Raw genomic sequence first — 23,783 nt, 5'->3', positions numbered from 1 at the left:
TTTTTATGTTTTAGCTTCTGTGAAACACTTTCTGATTTTTATCTTGAAAGGTGCTATATAAATAAAATTGTACTTACTTATTTTGCGAGTTGGTTATTAGGCGCTGCTCCAGCCACCCAGAGAACCCCCCGCCGCCTCGCCCTCTCCTCCCTGCAGCGGGCGCTCCTCGCAACCGGAGGGCACCCTTACTCCCAGCAAAAGGCCGTAAGAACACCGATCGGTGCCATTCCCAAAATTCGCTGGCATGACGTCGGGACAGCATCAGTACGAGCAACTTTTTTTGGCCGATGCCCGTGATGCCGCCCTGGGCAAATGCCCCATGTGGCCCATAAGAGAAACCGCTACTGCTCCCACCTGACAATAAAGTGTCTCAGGCAGCGAGCCTCAGCCTGAGCCACGGAGCAGCAGCTGGGACTGAATATTTTATGCCTGATTATTATCTGGATCATGATCAGCGGATTTATCGGCGCTCTGGATCAATAACTGCTTATGTGCTGCTGCAGTCCCTCCTCCCGCCAGCAGGGGGAATCCTGCTCTCACATCAAACAGCGCAGGAACCCTCAATCTCTGCGCATGCTCACCGGAAGTAAACAAATCAGCATGGCAGCACGCTGCTTGGAAAGAAGCGATCGGCAGTATTGATGATAAACGTATCGATACAGACAGTTATTGTCGCTGCTGAGGGGAGGAGTTGATCATCGATCAACTGATGGTTTAATCAGTCAGCTGCAGGATGGAAGCAGTGAGGAATCGACTGGCCGAGTGTTCACAGGAGGCTCACGGTGAGGCTCACAGCACCGATCCGAGCATTGATCACAGATAGGTGACAGCTTCGGCTCTGGGACTATTTCTTTTGCCACAGAAAGTAGATCCGACTCAGAGCGGCTCACAGCGCATGCTCGTCATCGGGCTGAATGTTTGATGTTTACCTGTTTGGTTGAATTACACATGTGACACACCTGCCCTGCTGTGAGGGGAGGGGTCATAAAACTACAGACTGTATATCCAGACCCACCCATCAGCAGATTAATAACTAACCTGGCCGTCTGCTTCCTGTCACGTGATGCCGTTGGTCTCTTAAACACACCTGACAACATACAGATCCTTCCACTGCTGAGAGGCTGTGCAGAGGTCAGAGGTCAGCGAATGAAGTCTGGATGATTAAAAATGGAGGGCAGGGGCTGAGGTGGGGCCTCCTTTTGCAGGGTAGACTTTGCTGACTGGGTGGGTAAGATGTGTTTTTCATTCGTTTCCATGGTTTCAGCTTAAATGTTGCTGTGGTGACCCTTGCTGTCCTTACTGGTCTGTGTCGGCTTGTGAACCTGGAATATCGTGACCAACCACGTCGAGTGTGGGCGGGGCTTTAGAGTTCTCCAGACTGTCATTAGAGGTGTGATCATGTAGTTTTACCGAGCAAACAGGAAATAAGCTCACGTGATTATAATATGAATGACCAATGCTGACATCAGTGCCCCACCCACCCATGTATCTCAGGTGTTTGCTTATCAATCAGCATTGCTGATCACTGATTACTTTTCAGATCTGTACCTGAACCAATCGGTGCCCTACCTGGACGGGCCACCTGAGCCGCTGCAGTTCCACCGTGACTGGATCGCTCCAAACAAGCCCTGCATCATCCGCAACGCCTTCAGCCACTGGCCAGCCCTGGCCAAGTGGAGCCCTGACTATCTGAGGTAAGCAAGCCCCGCCCACCCCTGTCACTATGGTAACAGGTCAGCTCCTAATAAATGAAGTCAGGATTAGTTCATCCAGATAAGAGAGAGATATCCTGTGGAGCTCGTGCATCATCATTTTCAGGCTCGAAGGCGCTCAGCTGTCCTCGTCAGGTGTAGATGTCACATGATCGTTTTCTTCTCTGCAGGGAGAAGGTGGGGTCAAAGGTCATAAGCGTGGCAGTGACTCCAAATGGCTACGCCGACGCGGTAAATGGAGATCGATTTGTGATGCCTGAAGAGAGACAGATGAGCTTCTCCTCTGTTCTTGACATCATCGAGGGGAAGGTGAGACTGCATGCTGCTGTCCGAATGGCCCTGCATGAATGCCACCTTACTAATAAAGTTGTCTTGATTGAATGTGCAGGTGGACAAAGGGGGCGGAGTCTTTTATGTCCAGAAGCAGTGCTCCAACCTGCTGCAGGAGCTGCCCGAGCTCACTGCTGACGTACAGCCGCACATTGCCTGGATGAGCACGGCACTCGGTGAGCTGTTAGTCTGTCTGCGATGTTGACCAATCAGAGTGTCTCTCACAGATTTGCAGAATCCACAAACATCACAGGAAGTCGAGAGCATCACAATCCAGTCTGTGAAAATGATGTGAGCGTGATGACGGTGATCTTCACAGGAAGCAGTTTCAGTGCGTTTCCTGTCAACTGGTCTCTCCACCTTTGGGGAGAAAACAGGTCCAGCCGAACTCCATAATTAACCTCAGTGTGTGAAGAGGACTCTCCATTTACATGCACAAACTGGAGTCTATTAGATAGATATGATACAAACCACTGCAGTGCAGTACCTGTAATACCTACAGCATGTTCTAATCGCTCTAATAGGATATTATGGTCGACAGTATCGAATGCTGCACTGAGGTCTAGCAGGACAAGCACAGAGACGAGTCCACTGTCAGAGGCCATAAGAAGATCATTTGTAACCTTCACTAAGAAATTGAATTATTATGATATAACAATAATTATTGAATGAAATTAAAATCAATTACTAAATCAAAAAGCTGAGCGGAGTAGATCCAGCAGCTTCTGTTTTGATTACAGAGGAAAATAAATCATCATGGTAGGGAAGGACCCCCCTCCCTGCTTTTGAATAACACACTGCCCTCCATGTTTCTCCTCCTGTCGTCCCTGCCGCAGTAACTGTGTGACCCAGAGGGGGACCCACCCCAGTTTGACCACCAGCTGATCTGACTGTTATCCTACTGTTTTCTCCTTTCAGGAAAGCTGCCGGACGCTGTGAACTTTTGGCTCGGAGAGGCGAACGCCATCACCTCCAGTGAGACCCACGCCTTGATCACATACACACGCGCGTGTTGCGGCGTGGTGATGCTGATGCGTGTTCCTGTGTTTCAGTGCACAAAGATCACTACGAGAATCTTTACTGCGTCGTCGCTGGAGAGAAACACTTTGTTTTGATGCCGCCCACAGACCGCCCTTTCATCCCCTATGGTAACCATGGCAACCACCAAGTCTTCTCTACAGCAATAACCATCCACCTGTGGTAACCATGGTAACTATCTCCGCAGGTTTGTTCCAACCAGCCGTTTACCATCAGAGAGATGACGGCGAGTTCGAGGTCATCGATCAGAGTGACTCAGAGATGGTGCGTTCAGGTTTTCTTGTAAGGCTACGTCCACACTAATGCGTCTTCGTTTGAAAACGCGACGTTTTCTCTCCGTCTTGGCCTCACTGAGACGCAGCATTTTGAAAACACGACAGAGCTGTCCCGTCGTAGTTGGACACAACGCCGACTTTCTAAAATCACTTTGTACATGCTGCATAGCTTTTCTTCAGTTCCTTTAATTCTCACTCAGTTTTGTGCAGGACTGGAACGTAAGTGTTTTCACAACCCTGTGAAAACGACTGAAAGTGTGGGCGCGGAGCGTTTTCAGACGAAAACCACGTTTTCAAATCTATCCGGGCTAGTGTGGACGCAGCCTAAGTCTAAGCACCTCATTTCAAACCACACACCTCCATGACTCCCCCTCCCAGGTCCCGTGGATCCCTCTGGACCCACTGAACCCGGACCTGGAGCGGTTCCCGCAGTACCGGCGGGCGCGGCCGCTCCACTGCAGCGTGAAGGCCGGAGAGATGCTGTACTTGCCGTCGCTGTGGTTCCACCACGTACAGCAGTCACACGGCTGCATCGCAGGTACCTGAACGTACCACGCTGTGTTTAAATTTACTTTGATCAATAATGGACAGACACGAGCAGATAATCGATCAGATAATCTCACTGAGGCGTTCACACTAAACACGTCCGCTCCCGTTTTGTCTGCAGTGAACTTCTGGTACGACATGGACTACGACATCAAGTACAACTACTTTCAACTGCTGGAGGCTCTGTGTGAGGTCACAAGGTCCACGTGACATCACAGCGACAGTGCCACATGGCCAATGAAGTTTTGTTTCTGTGGTGTTTGCAGGTCAAAGTTGGTCAGAAAATACATTTGACTAAAGCTCCTCTCCTTCATCGTTGGAGTCGTCATCAGCAGCCCAGCCATGGTTTCCCACGATTCTTTATTCACTTTGAGAATAAAATTTATTGTTCTGTCACTGAAAACTTCATCAATAACGTTCACCTGGCGTGGATTGATTCCACTTCCTGTTACTGCCTTTGAACGAGCTGCGGATCAATAAAAATAAAAGTCAAACTTTCTCTTTGTGAATTTAACATTTGAATTACTGACAGTTTCTTTCCCTGAACGGCCGCTGCCTGCGAAGGTCGAGAAGTTAACGAGCTCATTCCCGCTCGTGACACATGACTTGGCAGCGTTGTAGAAACCGCGGCCCCGACAGCAAAGGCAAAAAATAAATTCCCCTCCCCCTGAAAACTAAATGGTGATAAAAAGAATAAAATAGAAAACAAATAAAGAAACTTTAATGTCTTGTTCTTCCAGTAGGAGGTACTTTGTTTCTACATCTGCCACCTACTTCCTGCCCCGCTGCGCCCCTGGGGGCTGATGGTGCTTTTGCCACCGTGCGTGCATTGGAAGGAAGGACCGACACAGATAGGAAACAATGAAAAAAGCTCTTTATTAAAGCACAGAAAAACGGAGCAGACAAACGACACACTCTAAAACTCTCAATCACCGACTCCACGCTCAAGGCCTCGATTCATCAATGATTATCAATCAGCTGATCGCACAGGAAACAAACACTCAAATGTAAACAAACAAGGTGCACAGAGAGGTCGTCGACCCCTGAAGCTCCACCCACTCACCCATCTCTCAGCCTCCATCAGTCAGGTGATCATCAGGAACCTCTGCATCTCAGAATCAAAAAGATGAAGCTTAATCAATAAGCCAATCAGCTGATCGATCAGTAAGAGGATAACAGGGTCAGATAAACCTGCAGAAAGTTCAGGAAGCCAAATTTTATTTTAAACAAGGCAAAACGAGGACCCGCCCACAATTATTCCTGAACAGCTGATTGATCAGCTGGGCCAATCAATCAGACATAATGATGATCAATAAACTTCTTCTACTGTGATAAAACAAAGTTTCTTTAAAAACTGGCGCATGACCTCAGAGGGAACATTGACCATGCAGCTGTTTTAGGCTCCGCCCCTGAGGGAGGGAGGTGGAGGGAAAGTTTAGCCATCCTGATTGGTGCAGACGTGGAGGTGTCGGGTGGATTTCCGTCATGGTTACAGACGTCCGACTAATAAAGTTTCATCTGTTTTAAGAAATATATATTTATAAGTTTCTGACGACAGGAAACGGGACAAGGGGGCGAGACGCGTGATGACCACCTGCTCTGCTCCCACCAGACGCTGCTCAGACGGACAGCTGCTGAGTCATATTTTTACTTTTCATCGCTTTGATGCTGCTATCAGATAACTCTGTGCCCTTATTTTGAAAGTTCAGCTGTTGCTAACCAGTTAGACCCACCCCTTCCTGTGTTAAAAAAAAAAAAAAAAAAAAAATCTAATTATCGGGTCATACATCTCTGCAAAAACATGAAGCAGTTTAATTAACTTCTGTTTTCAAATTAAAAGTTGAAGGAAACCCACGGTTAGGAAGTTTTTTTTCTGTCGGTGATGGTGATCAATAAAGTTCAGGATTTCAGGCCTTTTGACCAATCAATCCCTCTGAGATGCAAATTAGCTCTAATTAAGGAAGTGACATCACAGTGGAAGTCAGATGGCTCGCAGCATTATTTTGAAGGTACGGCTCCTGTTTGTAAAAATAAATGAATAAAGGCTGAATTTGAATAAATATTATCGATAACTCAGCCTCATCAATACGATGATCAGGAACCAGCCAGTGAGGAAGAGTCCTGGCTGAGACTCCTCCTCCAAACCTGATCACTGATCAGTGAGTGATATCGATCTGCAGATCAGAGCATGGAGGCTGTGGGGGGAGGGGTGAGCAGCAGGCGGCGCCGCGAGGCCAGCGCTCCGTCAGACGCAGGGAGACGCTCAAACATCTAATCGATCAGCAATCAATAATCAGAATCAGTCACTGCGTCTGCCGGAGCACCGGCGTGCCGTTGCATCATGGCTGCAGCAGCTGTTTGTCAGACTCAAGCCCCGCCCTCTCGCCCAGATCTTTAACCTAAACATCATCCAGCTTAAAGTTCCATGGCTTTTTGATTTGTGCGCGTGGTATCCTGCGTGAAAGCGTTCTGATTGGACGCTGCTGACATCATACACAAAGAGCACAAACAGCCTCTGCCCAGCACACACTCACAATCAGTCGTCATGGTTACTCCTGCGGTAGATGGGCACATTAATGCTGTGGAACGCCGGGACCCAGCGATTGTCATGGAGACCCACATTGCAGCCAGGCGTGTCCCTGCGGGCGCCATGGCAACACATCCAGTACCCTGGGCCATACGGCAACGCCTGGCAGTACGGCTTGTGGTGCCAGCGGCACAGCGACACATCGCCGCGCCCGTAACGCTTCTTGCACTGCTTGCAGGGGTCGTCACGGTAACGGGGGTCTGACACCCACAGCGAGTCAGCGGGCCGCACGCCGTAGTTCTCGATGATGAACTTGAAGTAACTGCAGGCGCACTTGAGCGCGGCAAGGCTCTGCGTCGGCAGCAGTAGGAAGATCTTGACAAGCAGGTGGTGCGGCAGCGCCGTCAGGTACGGCTGCGGCTCCAGCAGCTGCTGCAGCCGCTGACGCTTCTCAAGGAAGTCCTGCGACGCCGACGCACGCCACACCAGAGGCGCCGAGGCAAGGTTGCTAACTACGCCAGCATCCTCAGTTCCTCTCCTCCTAGTCTTCTCTGATTGGCTATCAGTACTGCAGGGGGAGGGCTTAAAAGGTTGAAGCACATAGGTGGCTCTGTGGCATGGGGGGTGGTGTGCCGTGTGTGTGGGGGAGGGGGTGGAGTCTTCGCATTTCTCAGGTGTTGGAGACAAAAACAATAAGCCAGGCACAGGCTCCTCCTCCTCAGAGGGCGGGGCCTTAAGGTGAGTCTCTGTTACAGTGCGCTCCCTCTCCACACCTGCAGCCTCCTCCGACTTGACCAGCTCACCTGAAAGGGGCGTGGTCAAAGCTGAGGCCGGAAGACAGCCGACTGGTTCCCTGCTCAGACACTGAGCTGCAGGTGATGATGGTGATGCAGGCTGGCTGGGGGTGGAGCTGTGACCTGTGGCAGCGGCGAGCAGCACACGCCCCGCTGTCCTCCGCAGGCTGTTGCTACGTGAGAGGTTGCCCTCTGCCCGCCGCCTAAGACACTCAGACTCTAGTCTCGCCACCATATCTGACACTCGGATGCTTTCTGGCTCCTCCCCCCTGTACTCCGAGCCGTCCCTGAGCTTGGTGGGCGGGGCTCTGGAGAGCATGATGGTGGTGCAGCTCCTCTGGAGAGCGAGCACAGGTTTGGAGTCCAGCTGCTGCTCACTCACTCTCTGCTCCAGAAACGCCACCATGTCCACCACTGACACTTTCGGGTCCGCCTCCTCTGCTGTCCCCAGTTCGCCACCACACTGCTGACCGGAGTTCGGGCGCTGCGGAGCAGGTCTGAGGTCACAAGCTCTCTGGTCTTGCTGAAGGTTTTGGGTGTTTCCGGACCGGCGGCGCCGTTTGGCGGTACAGTTTTCATCCCAGCTGCCCTTTGCCTTCACGGCTCGTGACAGCCCCGTCCCAACGCTGTAGTTGGTGCATGGTGCCGGCGCCCTGTCCCTGCTGTTCGCAGCACACTCGCCACCTCCGGCGCCATCTTCTCGTCCCCTCTCTGAAACAAAGATGGCGATCTTCTCACGGACGTGTCCGGGTTTGATGACGGTCCAGACATCCAGCGGCGTGTCGGCATCCTCAGCGGCAGTCTGGAACAGTTTGGGCGTGTTGTTCTCGCAGCCTGGCGGCAGCAGTGGGAGGTGCTGCAGGGTGGTGCCGGACTGCGTCTTGAGGCAGAGCGACGTCATGCTGCTTGTGATGGCGTTTGCTGGGCATCGCAGCGTGTTGGTGGAGATTACACTGAATGGGAAGCGGCTGCTGCTGCCATGGTTACCAGTGTACGTCCTGAGCAGCCCCCCCTGCTGGCTCACGAACAGACTGCTCCGCTGCGTCCCCGTCTGAACGCCGGACGCATCGAGACGCAGCTCTGAACGCACGAGCTTCGGGTAAGACTTCAGGTGCATGATGGTCCTGTGGGGAGACAGAGAGGTCACATGATTAAAACCCAACCGAGATATTGACTTATCAAAATAAAAGACCCCAGGAAATTATCGACATGTTTGGCATTCAGATTTTCAAAATAAAAGTCAGATAGAGGTGTTTCCTGTGGGTGCGTCTCAGATCAGAGCAGGTCAGACTCTCTCCAAGGTGATTCTGAGATATTTCATCACCCGATCGTGGTGTAAACATTTCAACACGAGATCACGTCAGAGCTGATCTGAGGTCAGGCTTCCTCTCCTCCTCATGAAGAACGCCTTATTAGTCCGAGGGAGGGCCACACTGGTTTTACTGGAACACTTTACCTCTGCTCGTAAAACTGGGATGTGGAGGAGGCCCATGGACTTCCTGTTACTCAGGTGAAGGCGGCACCTTTTCGCCTCAGTAATGAACAAACTCATAAGTGTGTTTATGGTCAGCGCCCTGACAGACTGCAGCTCCTCTCACGTCCACCGGGGGCTGCTGTAACTCTCCTCCTTCAAGCGAATGAGAAAAGCTTGTTGCGTTATGTTTGGTGGTGGGGGACAGCTGATATGAAGGGGGGGGGGGGGGGGGGGGGGGAGTCAGATGCAGAGACCAAAAACACACATGTTCAGCTCCCTTTGATGTGCACACTGCCTCACTGTGGGCGTCACAGGAACTGCAGGTTTAAACCGGATAATTTGGATTTGTTTGTTCTTCACTTCTTCACCTGCCCTCCTCATGTTTCTTGACCACATGTACCGAGCATGTGCAGAAACACATGTTTTTAACGTTTTGGGTGGTGGATGACATCATGACGAAGGCTCGGTGCAGCAGCATTACCTCAGCGCTCGGCTGGGCCCGAGCCCGCAGACACGCCCGCACAGATGTGGAGGAAACCGCGACAGCTTCATGCTCTCGGCTATCAGTCGCATGGACTCGCATGTGAGCGACGTGTTCAGGACACCAATTATGTTAATGATCGGTTATTGATTGGAGAGGACAAAACGATCTGTGCGCACAGACACAGACAGAGTGAGAAACTTTGACTCTAATTTTGTCTGAATGTGTTTAATGAGTCATTTTACTTCACAGGGACTTTTTTTTAACCTCCTAGGACCTGCGTCCACATATGTGGACATCACAGTTTGGGTTATTTAGACTAAAATACTCAATTTTGCTCTACAAGGGCCTGATATCCACTTACAAGGACATTATACTGCTACTCTTCTATCAACATTTTAAACGAATATCCTCATATGTGGCTCTGATTTTTCTTAGAAACAAAAATCAAGTAAAAAAACAAAACAAAAAACAAAACAAAAAAAACCTTGTAATTCTTTGTTTTTACATTCATCAGGTCCCAATGAGCCCAAATACCAAAAAGAAATTAAAAATGCCACCGTGGAAGAGTTCAGGTCTCAGGAGGTTAATTTAATGAGGATTTTTTCTTTCAGTGATTTTATTCTGTTCATTTCATTTTTTGTGTTTATTGAACATTTGGGATAAATAAAGTCAATCTCACCCGGCGCTAGGGATGGGTACCGGTGTCCGGTGCCATGATGGCACTGGTTCTGACATAAACGGTAGTAACCAGACCGAAAAGCAGCGCACATTTCGGTGCTTTATTTCGGTGCTTTTTTTCCCTGAGCTGTGATACACTTCTAGCCAATCATTTTACGTTTCCGAGGATAGTAGGCGGGCCCAGGTACGTACGTTCTTTTAGAGCAGAGCTACAGATTAAAAATGTCCAAGGCGAAGCAGTCAAAAGTCTGGCTGTACTTCACAGCAAAATATGCAAACTCAGCAGCCTGCAACAAGTGCTTTAAGCTGATACTGTGATACTGTCAAAGGAGGTAACACCTCAAATCCGATGAAACACCTGGCGACGCATAGCGGTTTTTTTAAAAGCCGAGAAATGCGCCGTATTTGATAGCTTGCTACGAGACCTCACACCGTGCACATCTACTGCGGGTGGGTTGCCAGTTATCGGACCCGGAGCAACATCCCCCAAAAACCGGAGGAGTAGAGTCCTGGCCCCTAGCCCTGCCAGTGTAGCAGAAATGATGACAGATGATGATGGCAGCAGCAGCAGTTCTTCTCTGCGTGAGTAGCTTAATGTTGTTCGTGTGTAATTTACGTTGAGTAGACTAACCACGTTATTAAATTAATGCATGTAAGGTGAACTAGCAAACATCATCATAGCTACATGCGGCTGTCTTCTTGTTTGATGGCAGATGCTCCCTTCACCCTGGCCAAAAAGGCTAAAATGACCAAAGAAAAAGTGGAAAACAGTTAAACATGAGAGGTTTTTGGACAAAGTTTGTGTTTTTTCCATTGTTTAAGCACTGCTTCCAGCCAAGAGTGATGCCATATATGCCACATAGCTGCAGAAAAGGCACACATTGTTATCTTTTTACAAAAAAACCCAGCTGAACATGAGAGGTTTTTGGACCAATTTTGTGTTCTCCATTCTTTAAGCACCGGTTTGAGCACCGTTTGAGCACCGGCATAGTTTCAAAAGTACCGATTTGGCACCGGTATCGGATAAAATCTAAACGATACCCATCCCTACCCAGCGCTGATCATTACTTGTTTTCAGTGAAGCCATGTCACCTGACCAACAGTCACATGACCGGGAGAGTTCCCTGTCACGCCTGCGTCTCAGCCATTCAGGGTGAGACGCAGGGTTTTAATAGTTTTGCAATTTTCATTAGTTTTTATTTTGATTTAGTTTTGACTTCAGATTTTCAATTTTATATCAGTTTTAATTAGTTTTTACCAATTGTTTGCTAGTTTAGTTTAGTTTTTATTTTTTGAAAATCCTTAGTTTCAGTTTAGTTTTGATTAGTTTCAGTTATAGTTTTAGTTGTTTGCAATAATTAAGTGTAACAAAATCCCAGTTTCATCATATCAGTCATGCTCTTCTGCTTATCCTTGGTATGTTGCTATTCCAGCTACCATACCCTGCACCCTGCACAGGTCGCCTGTCTGTCGCAAGGCTAACACGCAGAGACAGACAACTCACATTCCCACCTATGGGTTCTTTACATAAATAAATAAAGGCAGATGAACAACCATTGATACCAGGCAACTATAAAATGTATATCTTGGCCCCAATGAGACTATTAACTCTTGCAGCACCGGGTGTTCGTAATTTTGGTTCAAGTGAATTGATAAACTTTTTGAAGGCAATTGACTCACACAGTTATGTAGATATCCCCGTCCTGTTGTCTCGGGATGCATCACGCTGCCTTGCCTGGGGTTAGCTTCTGTTTCTGGGGATGAGGGTTGAGTGTGCTCCCTTACCTTCTCAAGGTAAGCTAGGTTAGTCTTCTTGTGTGAGCTTTTCAAGTGCACTTTAAGGTTTGTGGGATTTTTTCCCTTTAGAAATGTCCCTCATAATTTGTCTCTTTCCACTACAAGACACTTGCTTTATCCAAAACACAGTCATATTCAAAGTAATCCCAATTTGGACTCTGGCGCTTTCTCCCGACTTTTCCTGACATGATTCTGCGCGTGGACGGAGCAGCAACACAGATGACTCGACTAACGCACTGCCACCTGCTGGCATAATGAGACACAGCAAGAAAAAAAACCCTGGAAACTAAACTTCATTTTCACCCTTGACTATTGTATGACACGCACACATCAATGAAAACTAAACACATTTTTGCTATAAATTCAGTTAATTTTAGTTAGTTTTGTGAACACTCATTACAGTTTTAGTTAGTTTTCCTTTTTTTGTTTTTATTTCCGTTAACGAAAATGTTTTTTCACTTCTAGTTTTTGTTAACGATAATAACCTTGGTGAGACCAGACAGATTAATGGAGCGCCATCAGGTTTACAGCTGTGAGTGAAGGATGACCTTCCTGCTCCCCGACGGCCGTGTCAGGTTCTTTCTGGGAGAACATAGTCTTCCTCGGGCTCAGCTGAGGGAACACTGAGGTGTTCCCAGGCCAGCTGAGAGACATTATGTGTCCAGCGCATCCTCCCAGTAGGACATGGCTGAACCCCTCAGCTGGACTCATCTCTGAACTGAACCCGCACAGGTGACGAGACAACGCCCGCATTCATAAATTTAAAGCAGGATTTTAATACTGCAGCAGCAGCATCGCCATAAGAACAGCTTTCCCAGCAGATAAAAGCTGTTTTAAAGCCCATTATGAATAAAGTTGGCTTGGATAAATCCTGCAAATACCAGCCGGGCCGTGCAGACAGCTCCGTGTGAAGTGTCCCACGTGCACAGAGCTTATACAACCTTGTGACGCTTACAGAGGCAGGACGCACTCAGAGCTCTGGGTTTGCAGGATGACCTCAGTGATGATGTAACCCGTGAAAAAGGTGTGTTTGTACGAACACATCACAGTTACACAACTGTGCTCAGAAACAAAAAGCCCATTTGAACACAGTAGCAGTGAAGTCGGCTCTCATCCAATCAGATGCGGATCCACAGCGAGACGAGCTAAGGTTTCTGAGCGAGAGGAGTTTGGTTTCCAGGCCGTCGGCACTGCGCCTGAGAACAATTAGGATTACACAAACCGCAGCAGGGCGGCCAATCAGAGCCAGGTATAAAACACACTGGGAGGACACGGAGGTCAGAGGTCACACGCATGCAGCGAGGGATGAGGCACAGCTGTGTCATCAGCAGCGTTTCTGAGGTATTCATGTCCCGGTCAGCTCTTTAGATTCAAAACAGCCGCCCAGTGGTGTTTCAAGATGGCTGCCGAGGTGGTGATGTGAACAAACTGATCCAGAATCAGAACCCGGAGCTCTGATCTGTCGCACAGCATCTTGGGAGTTGTATTCATGTGTTTCTCTGCGTCACTTTTACACAATGCTAACTGTGTTTACCTCCACTCTGTGTGCTGATTGGCCAGTGGTGGTGCTGGGGGGGCGTGGTACTGGTTTGAGTGACAGCTCCGCTGATCCTTCAGCTTCACATTTCTCAGACGTTCGCCTTGACTCCTCCCACACAGGAAGCTAAACCAGGCGCTGTTTCTCCTGCGCCAAGGTCTCCAAAGGAGTCAGGATGTGACCGCACACACACACCCTGCAGGAAAAAACAAGCACACACCAACACATCAGTGACTCACACACACACACACACACCTGAGGTCACGGCCCAGGTGTATAATCCTCACACCGTAAGCAGCTTCATAATCGTCAATATCTTCAAAATGAAATGAAAACATGTTCTACAACAGCTGGATCAGACATGCAGACTCAGACTGGGAGGACTGGGAGTGAACCAGCAGGGCCAGAAGTCAGTTTACGACACGCGGAGCAGCAGCGAGCTCACAGCCTGCAGGAAAAGCTCGCCGTTCATCAGACAAACCTGCAGCTTGCGTCTATAGTGAGACACCAGCTCATGATACCTGACAGCCAATCAGCTGCCAGCTCTGTCCTCTCTGTCTATATAAGGAGCCGGTCACAGTGTGTTCAGCACACACACAGGCGCACAAACACAAGAGTGCACACTGGTGTGTGTTTGTGCTGTTGAAGCAGGAAACTGTAAATATTTCAAAATAAAAGCTGACAGTTTAGTGACCAGCCGTTTCTCCTCACAGCTTCATAGCTGATTAATTCCCGCCACGTCTCCCAGCTGAGACGATCTGCAGGTGCTTCCTGCTCCCACAACAGGAAGAGTTCAGGAGAAACCTGAATGACATGGACCTGCTCACCTGCACAGGTGTGACAGGACTGCACGTGTCCTGTAGCCTCACGTTTTCACCCCTTTCTGCTCAACACGTAAAAAAAGGACGGCAGGGATAGCTCAGTAGGTAGAGTGGTGGGCCCATGATCGGAAGTTTGATTCCCCTGAACAGCTACCCTGAGGCACCCCTGAGCGAGGTACCGTCTCTACACACTGCTCCCCGGTCGCCCAATGGCTGCCCACTGCTTCACTGAGTGAATGGGCTAAATGCAGAGAGGAATTTCCCCACGGGGATCAATAAAGTACACTTTGTTCTTTTTCTTTCTTGACTCTGTTCCTTCAAGCGTCAAAGATTATGATAAGAAATGATTACCGATCAGCTGATTGATTAACCACACACACCGAGGAGCCCGAGCGGGGGGTGGAGTGGAGGCATTTCCCTCCTCCCTCTCCTGAAGCCACCTCCTGCTGCTGGATCTGCAGCTTCCTTCTCTTGTGTTTGACGTGAACCAATCAGAGACATCCTGATCAGGATCAATACACGAGCAGAGTCAGTCTAAACAGGGATCATTTCAAAGCTTTGTTAATGCTAATGAGCCAGATGCTGACTGTGACTAAAGAACAGACAGCGAGCTTATGCTGGAGCACTGCAGGCCTCATTATTTACTGTGTTAACAGGAGATTATTGATTGTTTGGGGATTTTACGATGATACTGAAGTTTTTATATTCCACCTTCCCCTGATGGAACACTGATCCAGCAGCCTGAGGCCGTCAGGTCTGATCTGACACGGGCGAAGGTAAAGATAAACAAACACCAACATCTGCCTATGGTTTCATCTCTAAGACATGCTGCCGTCCACCGAGTGGCGTCCTGACTGTGTCCCAGCCCGTCCGACGCCTGTTCCCTTCAGGATGAGCAGGAGCGCTCAGGCACGTGACCTCATTTACATTTGTAACATTCATGATAATAATCTGTATGACATCTCCACAAAAAGTTGATTAGAATCCAAATAAACTTGTGTCACACTGCAGATCTGTAACTCTGCAGTGTCCTGAGCCTTCAAATTAAAAGCTTCTTTAGATCAGTGATTAATCATTAGCATCTTTAGTGCTGAGTCACTGATCAGGAGCCTAAAACATTCTGTACGAATGACAGAGGTCTATGTTTCAGGCCACTGATTCTTCTATTTACTTAACCAGGACACCCCTGAGACTAAAGTCCATTTACAGCCAAGAAAGCACCACATTAACAGGTTATATGAGTGGTCAGGTATAACACAAGCAGAGGAGGGAGCTGCTGAGGAACAAGGTCCTGATGGCTTCTCCAGCAGAGGCTCAAAGTCCTGTGAAGACCCCGAGGATCCTGAAGAGGAGTGAGTATCACAAAAACTGTGTTCACTCACATGCTGTGATCTCCACGGGCTGAAGACAGAGACACCAGCTGATAACGTCCACACACACACACACACACACACACACACACACACACACAGAGTGTTTGTGGGCTCTGACTCATCTCAGGGTGTGACAGAGTTTAGAGGAATGTGTGTTTCTAAAGTGATTTTATAATCATCATGAGGACATTAGACCCTGTGGGAGCTCAGTCTCAGATCAGACCGGGACAGACCCGGGCCAAACCGACCGCCAGCTGCTGAGTCTGCATTCCGAGGCTAACAGCTAGCAGCTAACAGCCTGTAAACTTCCCACCCTCCTGGGCCTCCGCCCTGCTAACGGCGAACATTAATCGGTAACCCAGCTGGGAGCGGCTTGGAGCTCCGCCACACCCGCCGCCACACCCGCAGCCACACTCGGTAAACAAAGTGTCCTGCACAAGTGCGCTGTTTACAAACAAACAACCGAGCGACAAGAAAACAAACTTCGCTGTCGCAGCGCTAGTTAGCATGCTACTAGCTGCAGCCGCTCGCTCTCATTAAACACCTGGCTAACTAGCTAGCGTCTGCAGCTAACTAGCGGGGCGCAGAGGAGGACGGAGCGGCACGTCGATACTTCAGAGGACACGGAGGAAGTTTGAGGAGACGCTGCGGGTGGAGATCGGATCGTTTCCACACCGACACCCAGCAGCGGCCCCGAGCCGCGGACTCTCGGAGAGAAGAGGCCGCGGGTCGCACTGACCTGAAGGAGGAAGCTGAGCCCGTCCACTGGGGAGCTCCGCTGGCAGCGACCGCAGACGGTGCAGTCCTCCGGTCCGGGGTATCCTGACTGTCCGTAGCCCAGCTGCTGTCGGTGCCTTCGCTTCGCCGGTGCGTGGACCCACTTTTAAACTGTTTAACGTTTAAACGCAGCACGGAGGTGCGCGCTCCTCACCTAACTACATAGTAAAGCTCCCGATCGAGCACGCGCACGTCAACCTGCGGCTGTGCGTAATGACGTAGCAGTCCTATCCTGAGCATCAACAACATGTAGGTTCGGTTTTAGCGACACCCAGAGGGCCGACTCGCTTCATCAGTATGGACGATGATGGCTCAACGGCACGAAGGCAAGAAGGTCCCGGGTTTGAATCCGAGCAGGGTTCCAGGTCTGTGCTAAGCACCTCACAAGAACGGACCGTACTTTACACTTTACGTGTTGAGACTGAAAAGCCACGGAGTTCACCCGAAATAACCCAAAAGACTAAAGGTGTACATCCACAGAGACAGCAGGTCAGCTGATCACAGCCTGCACACCAACACAATCCTCTGCAGCTCTCAGTAGAAATGATCGTTAGTTTGATTGTTTTCCCCACACGGAATCATTACACTGATCTTCGGGTTCCCCACCCACTGAATCCACAGTCCACTGTGACTGTGCACAGTCTGTTTAGGTGTGGAGGGAAGTCACACTGTGTAATCTTGACAACAGAAACTCGTTATTTTTTAATTCTCTGTCAGTGCGGGTTTCCTACATAACAAATTCAAACTGAGTTCATACAGAATTACATTGGATTAATATTTGCATTTTCATGTACTAATGTTGTTTCATACAGCACGAGGTTCAGTTTCCTTTGTAACTGTAGACTTGTCCTTCAAAGAGCTACTTGTTACTTTCCTACGCTGAGTATACTTCAGAGCAGTACTTTTTCACTTTTACTTCAGTGAAAAAGTTGCTTCAGTACTTCAACTTTTACTGGAGTATTTTTAATCAGAATGTCTTTATTGTCATTGCTGCAGGTACGAGAGCGATCGTGACTCAAAGAGTTGGCAGTTCGTCTTGTAACCTGAAGGTTGCCGGTTCTCGGACAGTCTCGCTCGTTGTGTCCTTGGACAAGACACTTCACCTACCGCCTGCTTTGAGGGCCCCGAAAGCGCTATATAAATGCAATCCGTTATTATTATTAAAAGCGGTTTCCAATCAGTGCATCATTCAAAAAAACCATTTAAAAAAATCTTTATGTATTAGAAGTAAAGAGAGTCTGTACTTTTGCCACCTCTGTGAATGACTCAGGTAAACTCTTCCTCAGAGCTACTGGCTGTGCTGACACGCTAACTTTAAAGTAATTCTATTTTTTTCGAGTGTATGTAGGAGAACTAGGGACACATTTGTTCCTGAATGTAGCTCTGACAGTCCGTCATAGATTTCTTTCTTTGTTTGCATGTTTTCCCACGTGTCTGCACGGCTTCTCTCCGGCTACCTCCAACAGTCAGTTCCACACTGCTGGTAGGTGTGAATGTGAATACCCACGGCGAACCCCGCTTCTCACCTTATGGGGTCGAGGATGGGCTCCAGGCCCCCTGAATTGGATAAGCTGAAGTAAATGGATGGAAGCAAAATGAATTTATTTAAATGTGAATCCAAAACCTTTGCTTGTCACTAAGCTGCCAGGCTCTGAAGCCACGATGCCATTCTTCCTCTCTGTAGTTGTTATGAAGGGGAAACGTCTCTGGACCAGTTTCTTACATTAGGCTGTAAACATGTTTATTTTAACATGGGAATCTGAAGGGACGACTCACCGCTGGAGCCCCTGCTGGACATTAGAGGAACTGCAGGCTGAACGTTTCTGTCAGGTGATAAATAAAACTGGGTATCATCCGCACAGCAATGAAAAATATGCAGTGTTTTCTAAAAGTGTTGTTCCCAGAACATAACCCCGTGGAGCTTCGTGAATAGCTGTTATGTGTAAAAAAGCATTCCTTATTTACATGAACAAACTTAAGCAGGAGGAGGAAACAAAAAAGTGTCAGACTTTTTTCTCAGAATTCTGATTTTAAAAAAATACGTCCACACTTTTTTTTTTTCAGTGGCCCTGATCCTCGTCCCTATAAACTGGAAGATTCAGCCACTCCAGTGCTTTTCCTGTAACACCAACGCTGTGTTGGAGTCTCTGTTTGAAGCTGCATTAAATGCTGCACTGACATCTCTGCTGTCAGAGGCCATAAGACGGTCTCTGGTAACGCTCACTCATTCCTCTGCAGATGACCCCAGCTGTTTTAAAACTCCTGTTTGAAGAGTTTTTTGTGGTTTAACTAGGGCTCATCATTTTCAGGCATCCAGGCAGGACACAGAAATAAGCACAAAACCCAGAATATGAAGTCTTTATTCATTAGACACCTGAACAGAAACATGTGGAAGAATCAAAGCATCTACTGATGATCACCTTCAAACATTCACTGATAATTTCCTCCTGACTGATCTCTGCTGGGTCAGCAGCCTGTCTCACGGCAACATCTCCAAGTTGACCCTGGACAGCGTGAGGTCGTAGTAGATGTTGAGTCTCTTGATGTCTCTCAGGTTGGTGATACGATGCTTGAAGTCCAGCAAGTGAGAGTTGTTGACAGCTACCTTTAACTCCGTGTTGGTGCACAGGATCTTGATCTGGAAGAGAAACATGAGAGACTGTCGTTAGCGTCATCTCCGCCTCACAGAAATCAAACTGAGGATTTTTTTGAAGCTGTCTGACCTCAAAATTCTGCCCCGGCACAAACGGGAAGTGCTGCAGCTCCCTCTCCTCTTTGCCCCACTTTTCACCGATGCAGCTGTTTCTGATAATCACCTTCTTGCCGCCCTCGTTGAAGCGGGGGTTGAAGTGGAAGGCGATGTCACGAGCTGTGGCCAGGTCCACCGTGATCCTGATGAATCACAGAGACCTCAGTGAATTACTGACTCTATTAGAGCTTCTCCTCCATCAGGATCTGATTATCTGGATCAATCGTTTCTCTTTTTGGCCGATGTTAATGCGGCGTTAAGCGACACAAGTCTGATTTTGCTTCACTGAAACAAGCAAACGAATGCAAACAAATGAAAGTGTAGCTGATGCCTGACCTCGCTCATCCTTGTTCAGGTGAACGAGACACCAGCTGTCCACACATCTCTCGTTGTTTTTTTAATCATGTGTTCACAGCAAACATGAAGGTTTTGTGTGATTACACCTAAAGTTTGTCCAATGAGGTAACATGAGTGCGTTACTACACGTAACAGCTCACCGTCTTTTTCTACTGCCCTGCTTTCATTACTGTTACTCAGTAATGACTGGATTTAACCACTGTCAGTTTATCGCTCTGCGCTTCCTGTTTACTCTGCTCTACACCCGCCCGCTCGCTTCGTTAGTCTGACCTCTGCTCTCTCGTCACTATGTCACATCACAGCATTCGTACTGACTTGTCAGCGTTGGGTTTGATAGTTCCAGCGATGGTGATCAGCAGCTTGTCATACACTCCTTGAGGCAGAGGCAGATTGAAGGGAACCGTCTGTCAAGAAGAAAACAGCTGTTTACTACATCTGTCCTTCTGCCTGTCCTCTGTTTCCGTCTCTGTTTGGCTCACCAGATTCTGCTGGGGTGCAACAGGAGGAGTGGGTCCAGGTCCAGGAGAAGGGCCTGGACCTGGACCCCAAGGTCCGCTGGGCTGGCTGGGGCCTTGGGGCCAGGTAGGGTTAGCAGGCTGACCTCCAGGCCAGGCTGGACCAGTGGAACCTCCGGGCCAGGTGGGCTGGTTGGGCTGACCTGAGGTTTCAGTGGAGGCAAAAGTCATTTCCACAAACATTCACCTGTTTATTTAACCTGCGAACATCCACCTAGGCACCACAGGCTAACATCCACACGTAACCCCAGATGGAAGCTGCGAACGGCAATGGCAAAATAACTGTAGGAGACTGTTTGACAGGTGACACCCCACCCTAACCTTAGACAGGTAGAAGGTGACCTGGTGGATGTAAAGAGGCTGCTATTAATGAGGCCTTGTGAAGACTGAAGTCCCTTCAGAGACGTGACTGTCAGAGGTCAGTAAAAGTCTCATTTCTCTACAGCGGAGGGTTGGGCTTGTGCTTGGGTTGATCAAGTCAAGTCAGGTGGCTTCATTGTCATTTCAACCATGTGCAGAGTGAAAGGTGTGAAACTCACCGTCAGATTTTCAAACCTCTTACCTGGCCACGCGGGTGCATTGGGCTGTCCGGGCCAGAGACCTCCTCCTGCTTGGTTGTTTCCACCACCGGGCCAGAGACCTCCTCCTGCTGCTGACTGGGTGGTGCCACCATCAAGAGCGTCTGAGAGCTGCAGACACCCAGAAGCAAAGAAACCCTGAGCTCGTTTTGTCCTCGGGACGGTTTCTGACTGAGCACAGTCCCTGAAACACGCAGAGCTAAGGTGCTTCCTTCATTGCCTCCTTTAGCAGAGGGGACATTGGAGCACCCTCTATGAGAGGAAAGGAGGTCATTCCATCCCATAATTCATAGCAGTGCACCGTCAGACAAGGACTGAGGTCACGAAAGTGTTATTAATGGGGTGTTTTTCATTTCATGCCGTTATTGTTTCACCTGTTTCTGTGAGAGGGAAATCATTTCAGTTTCAAAAACTTTTAGTCTAAATGTCCACAGAGTCAGGATTTGCACTCTTCAGCCTTCTTCTTCATCACTTCTGCAGCTTCTGAGCCAAATCCTGCCTCACAGGTCTTAGCCGATCGACTGACCACAGATTCTGGATGGGATTAAGATCTGAGGAGTCTGTCTCTGCCAACAGTCTCCTCCCAGTGCTTTAAACAGTAAAGACCCGAAAACAGTAGGAAGTAACTTCAACAACCACACTATGAGCAGGTGCTAGGTGATACTGGGAAGGAAGAACTGCATTTTAACAGGAAGAAGCCTGTGCTGGAAAATGCTGGACTTTTGCTGGACAAACTGCTCTGGGATCACTGGGAGAAGAAGTCGAGGATGAATTCCACCGAGGGCTGCAGAGGTTATGAACAGGAAGAGTCAACACTTCACAATAAAAGTTTGTAAAACATATGAAACAGTGACTACTCTTCAGTCCGCCACAGAGACAACGTGTCTGAAACACGAGCTGAGACGCTGCCAAAGCTTTGCTACGACCCCACGTCAGTGGTCCAGCTTCACCTCACCGCAGCAGCGCCCGCAACGCCAGAGGGACACGTTTAAGAGACGCTGTCTGACCTTCAGGCCAGAAGTGGCCGTCTGAAGTACCGAGTGCAACTGAACGCACCACGGTTCACACTGAGGGTGTGTTCAGTGACAGACTCTTCTGGAATGTTCTGTATGAACTGGCTCTAAAGAAGGAATAATAACGCCCTGTTCTCACACACACGCACGCACACACACAGACTCACACACACACACACACACACACACTCACACACACAACACACACTCACAACCCCGTTCAGCTATCTTAGTGAGGACCTTCATTGACATAATGCTTTCCCGAGCCCCCACCCTAACCATTAAAGATGAATGCCTGACCCTGACCCATACCCTAACCTAATTGTAACCCTGACACTAAAACCACACTTTGAGCCTCAAAAACACTTCAAACTTGTGAGGACCGGGTTGTGTGTGTCACAAGTGCCTGTTGGTTCTCACAAGTATAGTAGTATGCATGTATCGGTCCTCACAAAGATAGCTAGACAGGAACACGCACGGACACACACACACAAGTTTGAGTTTTTCGTTTAGATAATCAGCTGCTGCCTCGTGACCACATTAACAGGACCGTGCTGCACGTTCCACCTAATGTAACCGAAGCATCGATAAAACCTGAAAGCTGCACATCAGGAAACATCCAGGTGAAAGTTTGTGAGAGAAGATGAAAGAGAAGAAAGTGACTCACGTCCATTCTGCTCTTCTGCAACCTGAAACACACAGACAGGAAGAAGCATTAAAACCAGAAGAAGAAGAAAATGAGGTCTGAGGGTGTGGTGGTGCGAGTCGTGACACGGAGCGCAAACAACATGACAAAAAGCTGAAAGTGATACACAAACTGCAAAAAAACGCCGCCCTCATCACCATCCTCTCCTCTCTGCTCGCGCTCACAGCAGGCGCTACACTCAGGTTTTGGTTTTTGGGGATTCGGCCCTTTAAGGCTCAGCTGCAGCTCGTTTGGAGTCCCTGAACTCGACCTTTGAACCGTGTTCGTGTCGTTTACATGGATCCCAGAAACAGACAAACTAACAAACCTTCACATTTAAACTTGTTTAAACATAGCCAGCTGACCTCAGAGTGGCTTCTGAATGCTGAATTTCTGAATGCAGAAATACGACATGATCAGAAATCAGTGAAAAGCAGCTGCTGCGTTAGTCACAAGGGGGCGCCACAGCTAGCAGAGCAGCATGTCACATGATCTTGTCTCCTCCTGGTCTCAAACTGGGAACAGAACCACATCACCCAGTTTACGTTCTCTGAAGTCATCTGGAAGTTAAATGCTTTCTGTGTGTTGGTATCGATGTATTAGTCTATGCTGTCACTTGGTATCAAAAGGTTGCTGGTTCGATTCCAGCAGGAGACGCAGATCCCTGCAGGACTCTGTCAGCGAGGTGTGAAACTGCAAAATCAGACTGTGCAGAAGTGCCCTCTGAATGTTTTCCAGATGTTCCTGTGGTTTCCTGCTGCTGGGGGGTGGAGCAACGTTCTCATGCTAAACAAACAAACATGGCGCCTGCAGCAGGAGCAGACGCCGCCCAGGATCACATGGCTGTCAGCAGACCTCTCTGCTGCTCCTGAGCTCGAGTCAAAGAGGCGTCTGTTCCTCTGTGCGCTGCTCGGTGTAAATAAAGTTTGAATGAAAGCACTCACAGTCAAAGCTCCCTGAGTAACAGACACGAAACCTCACAGTTCAGCAACTTCCTCTTCTTCTGAACAACGAACCGAATCGGGGGTCTCGGCAGCTTCCTGTTTGTCTGCGTGCTTTGATTCAAGCATCAGAGGAAGAGACGCCGGACCGAGTCCAGCCTGCAGGCAGAGAGCACGAGGACGGGAAGGAGACCTACCTGAGTTCACCTGAGTGCTGCTGATCACACAGAGTCTGAAACAGGAGACGTGCTTTAAGTCCTGAGCCTCGCCCTGCTCCTGCATGCAGACCACACCCACACCACACACACCCACACGCGCGCGCGCACACACACACACACACATAGCTGGGTGTGTTTTTATTTTGAACCCTGCTGTTGTTTGCTGACAGCCGGATTTAGCACATAGTTAATGATGATGGTCTTTGCAGGTTTGATTGGTCTGTTTTTATGTTACCAGGAAACCTGAAGAGCCAATCAGACCACACCCTCACTACACAGAACACGATTGTTTTGGACAATATTCACCTGTTACAGCAGCACAAAGGGGACGTTAGAGATGTTACAAAAGGATAAAAGCAGAAACAAATAAGAAGAAACTGCAGCGTGTCACATGGTTACTGCACACGCAGAAACTTTCCATGTGGCGGTAATAACATTCCTTCGCTCTTTCCCAGGATCAGGTGAGCTTCCCAACCCTGATTCCTGGAAGTTCCCGCCCACCTCGTGTCATGGCTGTTTGTTTTTTTCCACTTGGTGGACCAGAGAGTCGAACATGATACTGAT

At 48.8% G+C, this 23,783-nt stretch overlaps 3 protein-coding genes across 5 annotated transcripts; 1 reads left to right on the top strand and 2 right to left on the bottom strand.

The window, feature by feature from the left end:
• Window positions 1-218: 218 nt before the first annotated feature.
• Window positions 219-4,415, top strand: jmjd7 (jumonji domain containing 7). The gene is made up of 9 exons (XM_040049742.1): window positions 219-782; window positions 1,541-1,694; window positions 1,883-2,021; window positions 2,101-2,218; window positions 2,961-3,017; window positions 3,095-3,190; window positions 3,268-3,344; window positions 3,734-3,893; window positions 4,023-4,415. The coding sequence occupies exons 1-9, from the start codon at window positions 734-736 to the stop codon at window positions 4,109-4,111; spliced, it is 939 nt and encodes a 312-aa protein (XP_039905676.1). The 5' UTR covers window positions 219-733; the 3' UTR covers window positions 4,112-4,415.
• A 343-nt stretch (window positions 4,416-4,758) lies between these two features.
• Window positions 4,759-18,375, bottom strand: fbxo34 (F-box protein 34). 3 transcript variants are annotated; one of them, XM_040049739.1, is made up of 3 exons: window positions 16,126-18,375; window positions 13,190-13,388; window positions 4,759-8,346 (listed from the first exon to the last, which is right to left on the bottom strand). In XM_040049739.1, the coding sequence occupies exon 3, from the start codon at window positions 8,337-8,339 to the stop codon at window positions 6,438-6,440; it is 1,902 nt and encodes a 633-aa protein (XP_039905673.1). In that variant the 5' UTR covers window positions 8,340-8,346; window positions 13,190-13,388; window positions 16,126-18,375; the 3' UTR covers window positions 4,759-6,437. The 3 variants fall into 3 exon arrangements, with proteins under 3 accessions (XP_039905673.1, XP_039905674.1, XP_039905675.1); XM_040049740.1 differs by having other exon boundaries at window positions 17,940-18,375; XM_040049741.1 differs by lacking the exon at window positions 13,190-13,388.
• A 132-nt stretch (window positions 18,376-18,507) lies between these two features.
• lgals3b (lectin, galactoside binding soluble 3b) lies at window positions 18,508-23,311 on the bottom strand. Its single transcript, XM_040049743.1, has 7 exons — window positions 23,199-23,311; window positions 22,043-22,064; window positions 20,347-20,473; window positions 19,749-19,927; window positions 19,585-19,673; window positions 18,887-19,055; window positions 18,508-18,801 (listed from the first exon to the last, which is right to left on the bottom strand). Exons 2-7 carry the CDS (start codon window positions 22,046-22,048, stop codon window positions 18,643-18,645), a joined length of 729 nt encoding a protein of 242 aa, XP_039905677.1. The 5' UTR covers window positions 22,049-22,064; window positions 23,199-23,311; the 3' UTR covers window positions 18,508-18,642.
• Between the last annotated feature and the right edge of the window lie 472 nt (window positions 23,312-23,783).

This window comes from Simochromis diagramma, unplaced genomic scaffold, assembly GCF_900408965.1.
Source record: "Simochromis diagramma unplaced genomic scaffold, fSimDia1.1 OVJJ01000456.1, whole genome shotgun sequence".
Taxonomy (NCBI): domain Eukaryota; kingdom Metazoa; phylum Chordata; class Actinopteri; order Cichliformes; family Cichlidae; genus Simochromis; species Simochromis diagramma.
The sequence above is the reverse complement of the archived record's forward strand: the minus strand, read 5'-3'. Positions and strand labels throughout refer to the sequence as shown.